General features: G+C 50.4%; 5 protein-coding genes across 5 annotated transcripts; 2 read left to right on the top strand and 3 right to left on the bottom strand.

Annotated features, from left to right (window-relative positions):
* Window positions 1-383: 383 nt before the first annotated feature.
* On the top strand, window positions 384-1,361 carry N7447_006915 (DNA/RNA non-specific endonuclease; the record flags this gene model as incomplete). Its single annotated transcript, XM_057231177.1, has 1 exon — window positions 384-1,361. The coding sequence occupies one exon, from the start codon at window positions 384-386 to the stop codon at window positions 1,359-1,361; it is 978 nt and encodes a 325-aa protein (XP_057086267.1).
* A 202-nt stretch (window positions 1,362-1,563) lies between these two features.
* Window positions 1,564-2,841, bottom strand: N7447_006916 (putative RING finger domain protein; the record flags this gene model as incomplete). The annotated part of the gene is made up of 3 exons (XM_057231178.1): window positions 1,564-1,895; window positions 1,953-2,208; window positions 2,302-2,841. The coding sequence occupies 3 exons, from the start codon at window positions 2,839-2,841 to the stop codon at window positions 1,564-1,566; spliced, it is 1,128 nt and encodes a 375-aa protein (XP_057086268.1).
* A 770-nt stretch (window positions 2,842-3,611) lies between these two features.
* Window positions 3,612-7,837, bottom strand: N7447_006917 (Arf family guanine nucleotide exchange factor SYT1; the record flags this gene model as incomplete). The annotated part of the gene is made up of 2 exons (XM_057231179.1): window positions 3,612-7,408; window positions 7,477-7,837. 2 exons carry the CDS (start codon window positions 7,835-7,837, stop codon window positions 3,612-3,614), a joined length of 4,158 nt encoding a protein of 1,385 aa, XP_057086269.1.
* Window positions 7,838-8,531: 694 nt separating this feature from the next.
* N7447_006918 (M14 family metallopeptidase) lies at window positions 8,532-10,149 on the top strand (the record flags this gene model as incomplete). Its single annotated transcript, XM_057231180.1, has 2 exons — window positions 8,532-8,897; window positions 8,947-10,149. 2 exons carry the CDS (start codon window positions 8,532-8,534, stop codon window positions 10,147-10,149), a joined length of 1,569 nt encoding a protein of 522 aa, XP_057086270.1.
* Window positions 10,150-11,570: 1,421 nt separating this feature from the next.
* Window positions 11,571-13,495, bottom strand: N7447_006919 (dicarboxylic amino acid permease agtA; the record flags this gene model as incomplete). The annotated part of the gene is made up of 5 exons (XM_057231181.1): window positions 11,571-12,900; window positions 12,950-13,110; window positions 13,163-13,169; window positions 13,233-13,290; window positions 13,339-13,495. 5 exons carry the CDS (start codon window positions 13,493-13,495, stop codon window positions 11,571-11,573), a joined length of 1,713 nt encoding a protein of 570 aa, XP_057086271.1.
* Between the last annotated feature and the right edge of the window lie 1,055 nt (window positions 13,496-14,550).

Consider the following 14,550-nt stretch of genomic DNA (forward strand, 5'->3'; position numbering starts at 1 on the left):
AGTAAGTCCCTGAGACTATGGTGTATGGAGAAATGGAAAAACAGTTCCAAACTTCGGAGGTTCATGAATACTGTCTCATTGGAACTTATCGGGTGTGACTTGACACTTTCTCATATGAAGAGTGCATACATGCAAGGGGGTGCAACTGACAGTATCTTGTGATTTAAATAATTTTAGACTCACCAGACTCGAAGGGAATCACGAGAAGCAACATTTAGAGAATCAAGGGAGTATATATACAAGTCACCTCCCACATAGAATAACAATAGTTCGGTGGTTTCCCATGTGATGTGATTGGCCCGTGACTCCCCAACTTTTTGTCTTTGTCTTTTGGTTCCTGGCTCTTTCGACTTAACCAGCCCTAAATATCAGGACATTCAGCCATGTCCAAAGCAACTTTGGCCGTCATCGCCGCTGCTAGCGCAGCCACCGGTGCTGGTGTCACCGCGCTGCTCTTCTCCGGCAAACCCTCAAAGCCACAACAAGAGACCCTCTCCCCGACACCGACAATCCCAGGCCCCAAGGTGCCCTCAACCACCCCAGTCCCAGCCCTAGCAGCGAAGCTAGCCACCAGTCCCGTCGACGCAGCAGGAATCCTCCAATATGGCTTCCCGGGCCCAATCGCCGACGAGCTCTCCTCTCTCCCGTTGCACGGCGCCTACGACCGACGCACGCGCAACCCATCCTGGGTCGCAGAACACATAACCCCACAATCCCTGGCGATTAACAACGCCGACCGAAAGAAGAGCACCTTCTTCGAAGACACCACCATCCCGTCCATGTTCCGCGCCAAGCTGTCCGACTATTTCCGCTCGGGCTATGACCGCGGACACCAGGTGCCTGCCGCCGACGCGAAGTGGTCACAGGATGCGATGGACGGCACATTTGCGCTGAGCAATATGTGTCCGCAGGTCGGCGAGGGCTTCAACCGCGACTACTGGGCTCATTTTGAGACTTTCTGCCGAGATCTCACTAAGCGTTATCCCTCAGTTCGGGTTGTTACTGGCCCGCTGTACTTGCCTCACCGTGACCCGGATGGAAAGTGGCGCGTTAACTACGAGGTTATTGGTAACCCGCCTAATGTCGCTGTGCCCACGCACTTTTATAAGGTTATCTATGCCGAGGATGGAACCAACTCTCCCACGAGTAAGGTTGCGCTCGGTGCTTTTGTTCTGCCCAATGCTCGCATTGCGAATGATAAGGCTCTGACTGACTTTGAGGTTCCTCTCGAGGCTGTTGAGCGTGCTTCTGGTTTGGAGTTCGGCTCTAAGTTGGACCTCAGTCGTCGTCGTCGTTTGTGTCAGGAGGTGGCTTGCAAGGTCACTGTGCGCGAGTTCAACAATGCCAAGAAGCGTTCTTGAGCTTGGGGCAGATAGGATGAGGAGAGAGACTAGGTTCGCCCGCTGGCTCCTCGCGTGGCTTCACTGTATATCTAGAACATTGTATTTGCATGGTTCGGGCGTTAATAACCGCTCCGGGCGGCATTACCAGGATATTTTTATCGTACAAATAATTGAAACCAGTGGTGTTTCATGTTTCTTTCTCGTGTTATTTCGGAGTTGCTCAGCACTGGAATGCAACCCCGTTCTTCTTCCCCATGTTCCCACCTTTGCTAGCAAACCCGGTTCCCTCGGAGGATATCTCCACCAGACCAGGCTGGATAGAATCCTTATCCTTCTTCTTAGACTTCTTGCTGTTCCCATTTCCATTCTCGTCTGGTTTTGACTTTGCCGTAAGATCTGTCTCACACACGAAACATAGAACCTGGCCATGGAGAGCTGCAGTCTTCTCCTGCTCCTCCTTCGAGGCATGTGGATCGGGGACGTGGTGTTCGTGGGGAGTCATGAATTTCGTTACGCACGGAGAGCAAATGACATGCCCGCAAGGCTTTGTGACTGTCATGGAGATAATTAGTAAGACCCAATGGCTGTATCGACTTCCATTCCACATACGCATCGCCTTGAGCCCATTACTCAAATTCTTCTTGCAACTCGGACACACCCTAGAAACAGTCCCGTCGGAAGCCTTCTCCTCCGTGAAATGAACATCAACAAGCGATTTGAGCGAGTAGCTATGCCGGCTCTCATCCGTCGAGCCAGGACAAACAGGCGTCAACTTGACAGTCTTGTTAGCGGCAATTTCATTCGCATCCGTATTGGGTGTTAAAGACGGGACCCAGAAGGATGGGAGAGCGGATTTGCTAGATGACTGGAGCAGAGTAGTTAGTCAAACAAAGCTCCCAATTGAAGACCAAGGATTCAAGCTTCAAGCCCCAGCCCCAGTTAAAGAACAACGACAAACCTTCTCCATCTTCAACTCCCTCCTCAACCTCTCCCTCTCATCCCTAGCAACACGAGCTATCTCCTCCTCTCCAAGCTCAAAAACCCTCTTCCTCTTCCCATCAACCTCAACCTCCCTAGCCTTAAATTTCTCCAAAGCCTCCGACTCCTCCGCCTTCCGCTTCCTCCCACCATTATTCTCCAATCCCATCGAAACAAGCTCGAAATCCTTAAGATCTCTCTCCTTCATCTCCGCCAGCGAACGCTCCTCATCCTCCGCAATGCGTTTCCGCGCCTCGTCGCGCTCTTTTTCGAGTCTTTTGATCTCTTGTCGCTGAGCGAGGAGGTCACTAATCGCACACTCGCGGCAGAAGAGGTCGCCGTTGCTGGCGCATGCGACTACAGGCGCGCGAGCAGGTTGCAGACATAGACGGCAAGAGCCGAAGGCTAGGAAGCTGTCGCGTCCGATTGCGCTGTGTTTTGTGCCCCATGTTGAGCGTAGGAGACCGCGTTCGTAGGAGGTGAAGTGGGGGAGGGACGTGTTTCGCTTTGAATGCGCCATTTTGGGTGTGGTTGGCGTGGAAGTTGATTGGTAGTAAGGGTGGCTTTTTGTAGCTTTTTGGATGTCGTAATGGGCTTTTGGTCGGGGTTTGGCGGCGGTGGAAAATTGGGACTTGGGATTGGTCAGTTAGCTTACCGCATAGTTTACCGCTTTTCTCAGCCCTATGCAGCATCTATGGATGTACCAGGTATGCTTATATTCCTATCAAGAACAATGTTGGATTCCAATACGTAGTCATTTGTACCTGTAATAGGCACAGGGGAATTTGTTCCTGTGTACTTGTGAATGCAGTTGTAGACATGTAAGCTTGCGAAAATACTCTAGGAAGCAATAAAAAGTATAAAATCAAATCATTGTCAATCATAATTCGCTTTTATCTATCAGTGATTCCACGGCCTCACACTCGAAAGAAGCATATCGAAATGAAATGGCCAAGCCATGAGAGATCAAAGCACGCCTATGAATGCAGCCTGTGGTACAGACCTGATTCAACGATCTGACAGGAAATAAATGGAGTCCCCAGAAGCCACACAGACGTAGGGAGATGCTCAAAGATCCATCCGAATCGAAAACCTGACACGAAACCGAGATTCGCCAGATGTTAATGCAAGGACAGTAAGAAAAGGCAACCAGGAAAAGACAAATAAGCCGCAAGAGTTTGGGAAAGGGGTATAATAATCGTCAAGCAGAAGATCAAAATGAGAATGGTTAGGATGTACAGAAGAAAGTAAAGGAGGAGAGGGTTGAGAGTTGAAGGAGACGATGTAGACTCAGGCGCCTACGGCCTGCTGGCGTAGGTTTTCGCTAGACGGTGTATCCACGATTCGCTCGTTGATGGATGTAGAAGAGTGGGAGGGGGAGGGGGAGCCGTCGTGTCTTGGTGCGGAAAGATGGCTGTTGTACATTGTGGATGAAGGGGAGTAGGGGGACTGTTCGGTGTTTAGGGGATCTGCATTTGAAGTCGGAAGCGTGGTGATCACCGGGGATGCCGGGCTCCCAAAGTCCTCTTCCGGTTGCTCTTCCTGCGCATCCTCGAACTCCGCCAGATCGTCGGTGCGCACACTTAGACCAGTGGCGGTGCTCGTTCTGCGCACCGAGTGACGTTCCGGGCTGCGGTCGGTCGTAACCGACTCGCCGCTGCCTAATATAGCAGGATCTGACGCCCGTGGTTCATCATGAGGGGTGGGCTTGCGGAGCTTGAGGCGCTGTTCTGGGGGCATGTTCTGCCATTCAGACCCGAATGTGACGATAGATGCCTTTTTGCCATGCACGATGAAACTGGGGGCTTTGCGAGGAAGAACTTCTCCATCGCCGGAGACTTGATCGTCTTCCTCCTGTCCAATGCTAGACACTGAACCCCGTTTCTTTTTCGAATGAGAGTGGTTTCTATGAGTATGCGAATCACGGAGGGTGCGATGCAGGCTACGACGGACGCGACTCGGTCTGTCGTTCCTATCGTTTGGATTTGTCTCGCCCTCGGGGAGTGCATCAGGGGCGATCTCTTCATCCTTGCGTGTCGACGGGGACTCCGGCAGCTCCAGTAGACCAGCTTCCCTTAGAACGCGCTCCTCGCCGTCATCGAAGCTCGCAGGCGATGTCAGTTTCGATGTACGAGATGCCATACTAGCTCCATCCCACCGGCTGGCACGGCTGGCTTCACGCTCGAGTTTAATGGTCGTTGGATCAGGTGAGTATGACTTGGCACGTTCGGGAACAGCCACAGCAGAGCGCCGACGACCGACACGAGCAAGGTCAGATGAAGTGACAGATGCTGGGATACTGGGACGACGCAGTTCATCATTCGAAGGCTTAGCTAGCAGTCCAGCCTCCGAGGGCAGCTCGGTTTGGACCCCATTGGGCTCGGGGGTATCAGCGCTAGAGATAGTATGCACAATACTACCAGTTCTTTCCACGCTAGGCTCCGATGTCACGGACGGTCCGGAAAGAGAGGCCAGGCGTGCTCTGTCCGACTGGGATGGCGTCGGTTCAGCGACCGATCCGACCCTGCTTTCCACTGCCTCATCATCCTCTCCAAGGTCTCGCAGGAGGACTTGGCGGTAACATTTGCTGCGCCATATTTCCTGTCTCACCCATTTGATCTTGGCAGACAGGCGGCCTGCAGCCATGATGACGCTCTCGCGGGCCCGGGCGTGAAGAGGAGTGAGCACTTGCAGGTGTCGAGCATCTTGTAACATATCATCCAGTTCTTTTTGTAACGTGGCAAGCTTTTCATTTCTCTCCCGGATTTTGTGGCTCATCAATTCTCGTCGTGCAGCAACAAATTCGGCAACGATGTCGGTATCGATGCTCGGAGAAGGGGGCTCTATTTCCCTCGACTGGTGAGATTTTTGTGAAGATATCGAGCCCAATCGCTGACTTCTGCGGTATCGTTGTCCTTCATAATTCGTGGCAATCATGCCCTTGGTGCGCACACCAGTGGTTCTGAAGGCTGCAGCGTAATTAAGGTGTGCAAGCCAGTCATTCGTATCAGCCTCAGAGCCAGCAAGGAATATCTCCTCCAACGCGTTGTGCCGAACAAAAATAAAGGCGTGTTTGTGCTTTTTATAACTCGAGTCTAGGAGGGCAACTGTGTCACCAGTAGACATGATGTTGTCCGGCTTGAATTCAGCAAGGGGTGGCTTGAAAACAAGAGTTCCCCGACGGCCATTCTTGACGTATACCTCCTCCTGTGCTATGAGTGAGCGCACCCAGTTCACATTGCGGAAGAAGTAGAGCTGAGAGAACGTGAGAATAGCACCCCATTCCTGCCAAGGTGACCTGGCTTTCTTCTTCTTCGGATCTTTCCGCCAAAGCAAGCCGACCTTGGCGACTTTGATATCTACCAGACCGGGATTTGAGTCGAGGGGACTATCCAAGCTAGCCGGCATGAACGCGTCAGGACGAGAGCGCAGGGAGATGATCTGCAAGATTCCGGACTTGGTGAAGGCCAGGTGAAGAGAATCCATGTCTGGTGGCCCAGCGGTTCCAAAATGATTGTATGTATCATCCAGATCCATGACATCCTTCAAGCTGGGGCGCAGGGATCCCAATTTGCCTTCCAGTATAAGCGAATAGGGATCGACAGGCTCCCGTGCAAGCCGGGCCAAATTTTCGGAGCTAGTGCTTTTGAACAGTGTGCGACGTGGTTTCGCCAAATGACGGTCAGGTAGATTGGCGTCTTCGACACGAATGAACGGAGTATATGAGATGTTCTCATAAAAACACTCAAGAATGTCTTCCGAGATTCCCTCACTGCGACTTATCTTGACATAGTCCGCCTTCTGCATCTTCCGTTTGTTGTTCTTATTGAAGACGTCGGTGTGAAGAATCAAAAGCGAAAATGCAATAAAGTATGCGTTATCTGGGGCTGTAAAGATGCCTGGGTTGCATTCGTGATAGCGGTCAGCGAACGCTTGCACGAAGCGATCAATCTGCTGTGTTTCTTTCGGAAGCTCGACTTCCATCAAAAGCTTGCGGATCGCCATGTCGAGCGGGTCACCGAAGTATGAGAAGGTTCTCATGTATTTTCGTAGACAAATCTTGCAGAATTCCTCCTCTGATTGAGCGAGGACACCCGCAATCATGCCACGGGGAAGAGTTTCCTCCAGACGGGTCAGATATGAAGCGGGTGTATCGTGTTCTTCGCGTTTTGGGATTGCCTGTAGCTCCTGCTTTAATATGGGGGTGGAGGCGCCACCTATCGCGGGTGAACCCTGACGAGGAGCGGGTGGGGACGAGTTTTGCCTCAATCGCTGCGTGATATTGAACATATCACTGAAGCTCTTGCGGCCACTGGTCGAAGTGGAGGTGCGCGCCGAGGATGCTAAGTACGGCGGAATGGACAAGTCATCCTGGTTCTCGGCCAGCGATCCCATTGTAGACGAACGTCCTCGGTTCTTAACAGAGGGATTGGATCGAACCGAGCGAGCGGAATTCGTTGAATCATTTCGAAATAGTGGTGGTACACTCGAGACAGCGAGCCCCACGGTGGAACGAGATGGCGAAGGTAGTGGTGAGACTTGGTCCTGTCCACCTGAAGGCTCGGACTTTGGCGTATCTGTTGGGGGGAACTTCGGTTGATTATCCACACCTCCAGTCGGCTGCGAGACTTTGGGGGGTAAAGGAAAGAGAGGGGTCCGGTGCATTTTTAAGCGTGGCATACGGAATCGCTTTGCGGTCGTTGCATTGTGGCCATCACGAGGGGAAACACTCCGGGTGACGGTGTGGTCGTAGCTCTGGTCTGATCGAGACGATTCGGAAAACCGGGGATCAACCACTGAAGATCGCTGAGAGTCGTTGGTCTGCGGGTTCCCGCGAAGTGAGTTGGTCGACAACCGACCAGGCTCTTCGGTAATGCTCTGGGACATGGCAAGCGTCGAGTCGGTAACCTGGGAGTCGGTTGATCCCTGTCCCCTTCTACGAGGCTTCGCGGGTTGTTCCATTGATTTCCGAGACATTTCCTCCATAGACTGTTTTCGTGACGACGGTCGGAAGCTAAGCTTGGGTCTTTGTTTCACGGGTTGATCGAGTTCATGACTGGTCGGGGCGGTGGTAATGATCTTGGGAGCTTTATGCGGTAGACACAGTTAATCAATCTATCCGGATGAGTATTGGGGTTGTCAATCTTTCACTTACGAGGTAAGGAAGGGACCGGGGGAGTGTTCTGGCCCGCCTTGACATAAGACTTGGATAGTTGGGGGTCAGACGCATGTCGTAGCCTCATGAAGCTGAATCGCTTGTGGCGTAAGCTGGGACGCTCCCCCTCAGATGGACCTGCAAAGTCCGGCTGGGCTACCCCATTTGACTCGTTGTCTTCCGGTACCTGAAGTCCTGAATTTACCGGACCGTCTGATACCCCGGAGCGAGGAATTGACTCGGATAGTCTAGGTTCGGCGGGGGGATAGGGACGAGGAAGGTGTTCACTGCGACGGGATTGACCTGGCTCAATGGTGCTCTGCCTCTTGTCGGCCACAAGACGCAGTCCTTTCCAATGCATGGTGAAGGACAGAGCGTGTCAAACCCAAGCTAATAATCCATGAAAACTTAACTCGTTAGATGGGGAATGGGAAGGACATTCCAGAGTGGGATCTGGAGCGTCAGCCCTGGCAAAAAGGGGAACGCCGGAAAGGGAAACGTTCTAGATTTCTTGTTTCTGCCGCCACAAGTATTTTTCTTATTTTAGTATCTCTCTCACACAAAAAAAAATATAGAACTTAAAGATAGAAGAGAAGTGAGGAAAATAAAAAAAAAACTAGAGGGGCAAGGCAGACGAGTTAGAATCTAGGTCTGAGCGTCGGGTAATTGACCGGATTTAAGTATAGAGAGCATTGGTTTTGATGGATATATTAAAGGTACGGAGTAGTTAGCTTGTATTTAAATTAAATCAAACCAATAGATGCTTAAGAATAGTAAGATTTAGACAATATTTCTATATTAAAGTATTATATCATGTATTCCCTGGCCACTGAGAACAAACCCAGGTCTTTTCTCCGAACATCAATGGAATTTTGCATTCTAATGTAACATCTTGTTTGACTTGATATTCCGTGGACTATATCTGCGTTATCGAGGTAGACGCTTTGTCCTCTCCCGTCTTCTCTCCGCATCCGAAGGTTCAGATTCCTGGGAACCTCCAGGGCTGTGAACTTGCCTCTTGACTCTGAACACCTTCAACACTATTGTGACTCGGCATGCGTCTTCTATCTATATTGGTCGCATCGACCCTGCTTCCTCTTATCTCCGCCGTCCCCGCTGGTTCAAGCATCACCCCACCGCCGCCCCTGCTACCTGTCCGCCAAACTCATTACCCACGTCCATGGGCACGATTCCGCGACTGGGTAATTGGCGCGATATGGGATATTGATCACAAACACTGCTCTAAACATTCATCGCCACCACCCAATATTCACGATCGGTATGGCAGTGATGTTGTCCTCCGGTTCCATTTGAGCGAGCCGGACGAGGCAGAAGCATTAGCCTCCGCCTCGCATGTGCTGTTTTTGGACATTTGGGCCATAACCTCGAAGTTCGTAGATATTAGACTTGCAGATGATATGGTGAGCTTTGTTCCTGAACGCTTCATGATCGTCTCACTAATTATCTTAGATCCCCTCCTTGTTGGACCTACTACCTTCCACACTCCGCACCTCCTACACTCCCCTCATGGACAACCTCGCCGACAATATATACGCTTCTTACCCTTCCGGCCACCGTAGCAATTCCGACTTCCGATCAGGGACTGCATCGGGTGAACTGAAGACGATATCGAACGGCGACCTATTCTTCCAAGAATACCAGCCGCTCAACGTCATCACGCAATGGATGCGCTTGATGGCATCAATGTTCTCCTCACACGTACGGATGATCAGCGTGGGAGTCACATACGAGGGTCGCGAGATCCCCGCATTGAAAGTCGGCATCTCTCCCGACCCAGAACGCACATCGGGCCCACGCAAGACAATCGTCATCGTCGGCGGTACTCACGCCAGGGAATGGATCAGTACCTCCACGGTAACATATGTCGCATACAGCCTCATCACCCATTACGGCTATTCACCCGCAGTAACACGGTTGCTGCACGAGTACGACTGGATTTTAATACCAACCCTCAATCCCGACGGATACGTCTACTCGTGGGAATCAGACCGTCTGTGGCGCAAGAACCGCCAGCCAACGGGTCTTCCATTGTGCCCGGGAATTGATCTAGACCGCGCCTGGGAATATGAGTGGGACGGCGAGTCGACTCGCTCGAACCCGTGCTCAGAGACCTACGCCGGTGCGGAGCCTTTCGAAGCACTTGAATCGCAGCGCCTGGCGCAGTGGGCTCAAAATGAGACGTTGCATGGCCGCGCTGAGATCGTAGGCTTCATCGACCTACACTCCTACTCCCAGCAGATTCTATACCCTTACTCATACAGCTGCTCCTCCGTGCCCCCCACCCTCGAGAGTCTCGAGGAGCTAGCGTTGGGTCTCGCCAAGGCAATCCGTCAGACATCCCATGAATCATATGACGTTACTTCGGCGTGCGAGGGGATTCTCAGCCAGGGTGCGGCTGCTGGGATTACCTCGGGTGGCAGCGCTTTGGATTGGTTCTACCATAACCTGCACATCAGGTTCTCGTACCAGATCAAACTGCGCGACCGCGGCAGTTACGGGTTCCTTTTGCCTTCGGAGCACATTGTTCCCACAGGCAAAGAGATTTTCCATGCTCTGTTGACATTCGGCAAGTTTGTCTGGGGCGAGGAGGCATCGGATATCAGCTTTGCGGATTTGATCGGTGATCAGATACCCCTATCCGATAACCTGTAGGCTTTTTCCTCTTTTGATGATTACATGTTGACTTTACGAGCGAATCTCCCCCTTTAATTACGACACTTCTGATGTTGAAGAGTCCTTGTACAGTATGTTGGCCAAGTGAGCCTAAGAATGCAAAGAATGTAATGCAGATCTTCCAATGTGCCCATATACTTAGACGTGACATGACTTTGAACCATATTGTTTATTTATCGATCAGATCATCCCATGAACCGGGAAAGGTGCCGAATATGTCTCCTCAATAATAGGCAGGCTTTCAAAAATCGATGCCATCAACACGGAATATTCGTCAGTTGGCAATTTCTGTGTGTCTGCCCCCACAACGATTACTGCGTCCACAGAATAGGCACCAACTGGTAGCCCTCAGAGTCAAAAAAGGTGGACTAATTCCCAGGGCTGTAAGATATTTCGCGAGTTCAAGAAAATATTCTGCCAAGTGATTGCTCCCGATAAGAATATCATTCTAGTTCGCGTCTCATAGCATCTCGTACATGTACATTCTGGCGTCTCACAGAGTCAAACAAATCCAACTCCATTTGGTCTCCTTGCATAGGAAGTGCCTGGGAATATTGAACATGATGAACTTCCGTACCTTGAACTTGCTCATCCCCATGTTTATCTTTCTGACTATCTTCGCGTTAGATTTCTATGTTACCGAACGTCTGCCAGTCCAAATATCAACCATATCGACACCAGTATCAAAGGCAGTCCTAGCTTCACACCTAAACCCACACCAATAACAACCATCACCTTTGAGTATTTGCCGACAGATGGCGTCAAATTTCCACTTGACTCTGTAGGTGGAATCGACTGAACAGCGAAATCGTAGGTCGCCTCCCATTTAAACGTCGACATATTAGCTTGGCGGTTTGCCATGGCTCTACATACTCAGCCCCATTCTATCATGTAGATCTTAAATCTCCACTGGATATTTCCAGCCTAGTGTTCACACAAGTGAAAACACCGAAGTTATCACTTGGACAAGCAAATATATTTGACCAGCTAATAGGGATGGCTGTTCAGACAGTCAAATTCAAGATCGAAATGTTTTATTGCTGGTTTCTTACCGTCATGGCAAATATGCGGACAGTCTTCGGCAGGCCAAGACTGATTGGCACAAGCCCTACAGCATAGTTTCTCGCTCAGACATGTGTCGACCTATACAACCCAGAAGGGAGAGAAAATATCTTAAATACATCTATTTCATAAACAGAACATCTGAGACTACCAAACAGACTACTAAAAAGACCTCACAAGGCCGCATACGCGGGCCTCTCTACTCTTGTAATCATAACCGAAAATCATTTCTCATAATTGAAACATCTAACGGTAAAATCCAAGGTATTAACGGCCTATCGATGATGACGACGACAAACAGCGCTCAATTTCCACAAGATATTGGTATAGCTCACGCATCAGAAAAGCCAGGAGACGAATTTCCGGTAGAACCAGTTTGCGTCATTGTTCTTCTCTGCCTGAGCCTCCTTAGCGGCGAGATACAGCGCCTCCTCGCGATCAATCTCGTCCTTGCCAGTGAAGAGATCGGCTGTCATGGGGTCAACACCCTTGGAACCGGTGGCGAACTTATATCCAAAGATCATGATGAGATACAGTGGAATACCGAGGTAAGAGGTAATAAAGTTCTTGTAGTCGAAGTCTCCGTATGTTTTGGGGTTGTGGATGAAGACATCGAAGTTCTTGGTAAAAGCGATGAGGATGCAGAATCCAAGAGCGAAGTAGGATCCTGCGGCACCGAGGGGTGCCTTGTAGGGCAGGCTTGACTCCGGGATGCCCTGGGCTTTGCGCGCGCGCACGAAGTAGATGTGAGTGACCAGGATGGAGATCCAGGTGAGGAGACCGAAGATAGTGACCAGGTTCACGAAGTACTTGAACACAACCTTGGAGTCACTGCTAACGTTCATGTAGCCCAGCAAAGCGATAATGGCTGAAATAGCCAGTGCAAAGACAGGAACGCCACGACGATCGGTACGGGCGAAGATCTTGGGGGCTTTGCCCTCGCGGGCCAGGCCGTAGATTGTACGGGTTGCGATGTACAGATCGGAGTTGGCTGCTGAGAAGACGAAGAGTAGAATACAGGCGTTCAGGATGTGGGGCAAGATGGGAATGGCGGCCAGCTCGATTGCGACAACGAAGGGCGAAGCTGCGGCTGAGCCCTTCTTCTTGTTATCGTCTGAAAGGGCGAAGAGAAGCTTTGGGGAGTTGTATGGAACAAGTGTGCCGACTAGAAGCACGCTGGTCACGTAGAACACCAGAATTCGATAGAAGGTCAATTTGATGGCGCGGGGGATTGTCTTGCGGGGGTTCTGCGCTTCGCCGACCGTCACTCCTACCAGCTCAGTGCCTAGGTAGGCGAATGTGGCGGAGACCATGGTGGACCAGAAAGCCAAGAATCGACCAGATGAGCCTTCCATCTTGTAAGTGTTGAAGGCGCCTGGGCTCTTCCAGTAGCGGAAACCCTTGCGGTCATGGTCCGGTCCACCACCAAGCATGAGAATGAAGGATAGGAGGATGATGCCGAGGATGATAATGACTTTGAAGGATGACAGCCAGAATTCGAATTCGCCGAAGAACCTCACACCGAAGTAATTGATGGCGACGACGATTACCAGGAAGATGGTAATCCATACTCCGGCGTTGACCTTTTCTGTTGGTATCCAATATGATATGACCAACGCACCAGCAGTCATTTGATTTGGGGATAGAATGATGTATTTGAACCAATATCTGGATTTGTGTTAGCGCAATCATCTCGAAGGGGCTTAGTGGTACATACGTCCAGCCGAGGGTGAAGCCAAGCGCAGGGTCAACAAATCGAACGGCGTAACCAGTGAAACCAGAGGGCAATGGAAGCCAAGCCGCCATCTCTCCAAGAGCGCACATAACCAGGAAAACGATGAAACCGACCCAAGAATAAGAAATAAGAATTGCACCGGGCTATATCAAGTCAGTAAGAATTTTTCAAGTCAATTTCGGTGTAAACACTCACGCCAGCCCTGCACGCAATTTTGTTAGCCCTGGATCTTAGAGCAAAATGACAACGGAAAACAACCACTTACTTTGCAAGAGCTTCGCCCGTTCCGATAATCAAACCAGTACCAATAGCACCACCGATGGCTGTTCACTGTCAGCGCATACTCGCGTGCGACTCAGAATAGCACCTACCAATCATAGTAATATGTCTCGCCTTGAGCGCACGGTGCAACTCAACATGGTTGGGGTCATTGAGACCACTCTGACCATGCTCAATCTTGCCATCATCACTGATCTCCCTTGCGGCTGTGTGTTCCGGGTATTCGTCGAGTTTGATAGACTTCTCCATAGTGTGTTCGACGCGCAGAGGTTTGCGCTGACGAGAGGGAAAAGCCGTAAGAGATGAGGAAAATCCCAGATAGTACCAGGAATACGGGGGGACTGAAGAGGGATTTAATGGACAGCCAAGAGAAGTACACAGCCCTGGAGAAAGATAAGCAAAAAAAGGCAAAGGGAAAACAATTTTAAATAAGATACGAGAGAACCTTAGAACCTTGGAAAAGACCTCGGGACTTGCCTAGCCAAGACTTTTTTCATTTCACGGGGTAGTATGTACTATAATATAATTTACCTATCATAACAGACCAGCACAGTCCACTTGGCTTAAAATCCTTCCGGAAGAGGGTGTAATACGCGATCCGACGGGTTGCCCGTGTTCGATTTTCACGTACATAACGTACTGGTACAAAATAGGGCTGTGCCCATAGTTTTTGAGGCTCCAAAGCTTTCGGCAGGGATATCTTCAATATGCAGATAATTACTGTATACAGACTCATGATATACATATCGAGAGATAAAGCTTGATAGCAGAAACGGAACCGGAAGCGGAGACATTGGCGCCAAGCTCATGGACACTACCCTCTGCGGGGGTGCGCTTTGCAACGGCATTCGCCTGGGAATTTAAGTTGCCCCATAACCCCAGATTTTCGATCTTTCTAATCCATGGATACAATTGATAATTGTATAGCAAAACAAAAATACAAATGTTCAACTGTTCAACTGTTTCACATAACCTTTTACACGTCGATCCAAAGCATGAAAACAAAGTGTCCAAAATCCCCACCCATATCTTTGGCTCAGCCACCCGATAGCCCCGGACCATTTGCCCAAAAGACCCCTTATCATGGCCAGCTCCAAACAGTATGTGCACCCTACCTTTGCCAAGGCGGAATCCGCCTTGGCATATGAAATGCTAACCTAAACCCGGGCGAGATGCATGTTTTTGAGGCCGGGCATCTGCGCCAAGAATATATCCGGATGGTTTCACCAATCAATGAGGGCAAAGGGGGAAATCATCGAATCATAGCTTATCTCTCTTGTCGGCACGGCCGGTGCTCGCGTGGT

The sequence above is a fragment of the Penicillium robsamsonii genome (assembly GCF_028829455.1).
Source record: "Penicillium robsamsonii strain IBT 29466 chromosome Unknown utg000003l_segment0_segment0, whole genome shotgun sequence".
In the NCBI taxonomy this organism is placed as follows: Eukaryota; Fungi; Ascomycota; class Eurotiomycetes; order Eurotiales; family Aspergillaceae; genus Penicillium; species Penicillium robsamsonii.